This window comes from Orcinus orca, chromosome 15 (assembly GCF_937001465.1).
Source record: "Orcinus orca chromosome 15, mOrcOrc1.1, whole genome shotgun sequence".
Lineage (NCBI taxonomy): Eukaryota > Metazoa > Chordata > Mammalia > Artiodactyla > Delphinidae > Orcinus > Orcinus orca.
Genome location: NC_064573.1, coordinates 62,257,125 through 62,259,468, shown reverse-complemented (window position 1 = coordinate 62,259,468; position 2,344 = coordinate 62,257,125). Strand labels below are relative to the sequence as shown.

At 47.1% G+C, this 2,344-nt stretch overlaps 1 protein-coding gene across 1 annotated transcript; it reads right to left on the bottom strand.

Moving 5' to 3' along the window:
• Positions 1 to 544: 544 nt before the first annotated feature.
• Positions 545 to 1,782, bottom strand: LOC105748299 (PRELI domain-containing protein 1, mitochondrial-like). The gene has a single exon (XM_049697770.1). It carries the CDS (start codon positions 1,616 to 1,618, stop codon positions 950 to 952), a length of 669 nt encoding a protein of 222 aa, XP_049553727.1. The 5' UTR covers positions 1,619 to 1,782; the 3' UTR covers positions 545 to 949.
• Positions 1,783 to 2,344: the final 562 nt, after the last annotated feature.

Here is a 2,344-nt window from a genome sequence, read left to right as displayed (position 1 = left end):
GTGGGAAAAGTAAAGATGGTTGCTGTCTCAAGGAATGTAAGAGTTCCACTATTAATTTGGAAAACAATTGCCCATTTGGTACTTTTTTCCCATAGAATCTGAAAAATGAAGTTATAATATTTTGTTAGGTGATAAAGAGCACAAACTGGATTGTTTTCATTTTCTACTAAAGATCTTATAAATAGTTAATGTTGTTTTGCTTTTAATGTTTACCAGACACATTCCTTTTTTTAAAGAAATAGCCAAAACTTTTAAAACACCCATTACATTCTCCTATTATGAAGAATAATTTAACTTTACCTCTTATATTGAACGTTAAACTGGGGTAGTTTCTTTTTTTTTAAATTTATTTTATTTAGTTTTATTTTTGGCTGCGTTGGGTCTTCCTTGCGGTGTGCGGGCTTCTCATTGCAGTGGCTTCTCTTACTGCGGAGCATGGCACACGGGCTTCAGTAGTTGTGGTGCACGGGCTTAGTTCCTCCGTGGCATGTGGGATCTGCCTGGACCAGGGCTCAAATCCGTGTCCCCTGCGTTGGCAGGTGGATTCTTTTTTTTTTTTTTTTTTTGAATTCAACAAGTATTTATTGAGTGCCTGTTATGTGCAAGATTTTGTTTCAGGTACTTGGGACACATCAGAAAATAAACCAAAGGTCCCTGCCCTCATGGAGCTTACAGTCTAGCGTTTATGACCACTTCACCTGGACGTGACCCTGCGCAAGTCACTGTACCTCTATCTTCAGCCACCTGATGCAGGAATAAGCAGGCCCAGCTCAGACACGGGTAACGGCCTGGTGTGCTGGAGAGGCCAAACAACACACCCACCCCCAGCCCACCACCCAGACAGTAGACAGGGCTGGAAGCTGACTTTTAATAATGAAGTACAAGGAGGAAAGAGCACAGGGACTGGAGCAAGTGGTCTGCTGTGCTGCGGCCCCAGGGCCTGGGCTGGCTACACAAACTGCTGCTGCTGCTGCTGCTGCTGCTGCTTCTTGGTGGCTGCCTTGCTGGCAAGGTCCTTGGCCTTCTCTGTAGCTGCCAGTGCCGTTTCCTTGGTCTTCTCCTTGGCTTCCTTGGCTGTTTCAACAAGGGTTTTGGGAGGGGCCTCACCTTGCAGCTTGGCCAAGATGTATTCAAAACTCTTCATAGTCTTGGTCACGTTGCTTTTGAACTGGGCGAGACCAAATTCCTGGACAGCTCTGGAGACGCCGAACAAGCTAGAGGAGACCCAGGCTTCCCGGCAGATTTCGGTCCAGCCACTGTTATCAGAGTTCACACGGTAAACACATCGTTCCTCTACCACCATCAGCCGGGCATGGTTGATGTTCCAGGTGAAGGTGGTCATGGTCTGGTTCTGTGGGTCCACAATAGAATCCTCCAGGATGTACACTGAGTGAGCAACATTGGCAGGAAATAGTCGCTCAGCCCAGCGGGACATCCTCTTCGTCTTGGTCAGGAGTCGCCGGGACAGGAGCTTCTGGTCAGGGGTCACCTCCCGGTGCACTATGTCTTCCGTCAAGACATGTTTGCTATAGGGATTCGGGTACCACTGCCAGAAGGCAGCGAACACTTGGTCCCAGGAACTCCGGAGCACGCTCTGGCCCAGGAAATACTTCACCATTGTCCAGGCCGGGTGGGCTCAGTGCCCGCGCAACATCAGGGGTGCGGAGCCCGGAGGGCACGCAGAGACCGGGCTGGAGCTCGACGCTCGGCCGCCAAGCTAGCAGCTCAGTCACTCCAGCGCCGCACCCAAACAGGCGCCACCACTGCCATGAGGATTTGTCTGCAGGTGGATTCTTAACCACTGTGCCACCAGGGAAGCCCTGGGGTAGTTTCTTAATAGTATTTGAGCATCCATAGTAGTCTATGTCTCCACCAAATTAGAAAACAAATTTATAAACAGTATTACCAAATCAAATATATTTTTACCCTAAAATATGGAAATGAAATCTGTGAGTTCTCCCTTTGAAACAGAAGTGAAACACATATTGCACCATCAACTATGGGAATAGTACATCAACATCTTTGCCTTTTCCATAAGCTGTAGGGTCAGGCAGTGACCCAGAAAGGCAAGCAGTGGAAAGAAAGGACCTAAACATCCTGTCAATTCATGGAACCCACCACCACCTCCAAGTTGAGGAAGGGTGACTGTGTGCTTTCCTGTTCTGAATATTTACTTCTTTACTTGTTCTAACCCACTTTACATGCAATTGGATTCAGGAGAAAGATAAGGAGCGAAAGGGGAGAAGCACAGGATAATCTTTATCTCTAGGCTCAAAATTCCACTAAATATGTTTTCACAGAGCAGTTAAGATGAGGGTCCAACTATATAATAATAAAAGGATCA

Coding starts and splice junctions, on each gene's coding strand:
- LOC105748299 (XM_049697770.1), bottom strand. CDS start 1,618: ATGGTGAAGTATTTCCTGGGCCAGAGCGTGCTCCGGAGTTCCTGGGAC.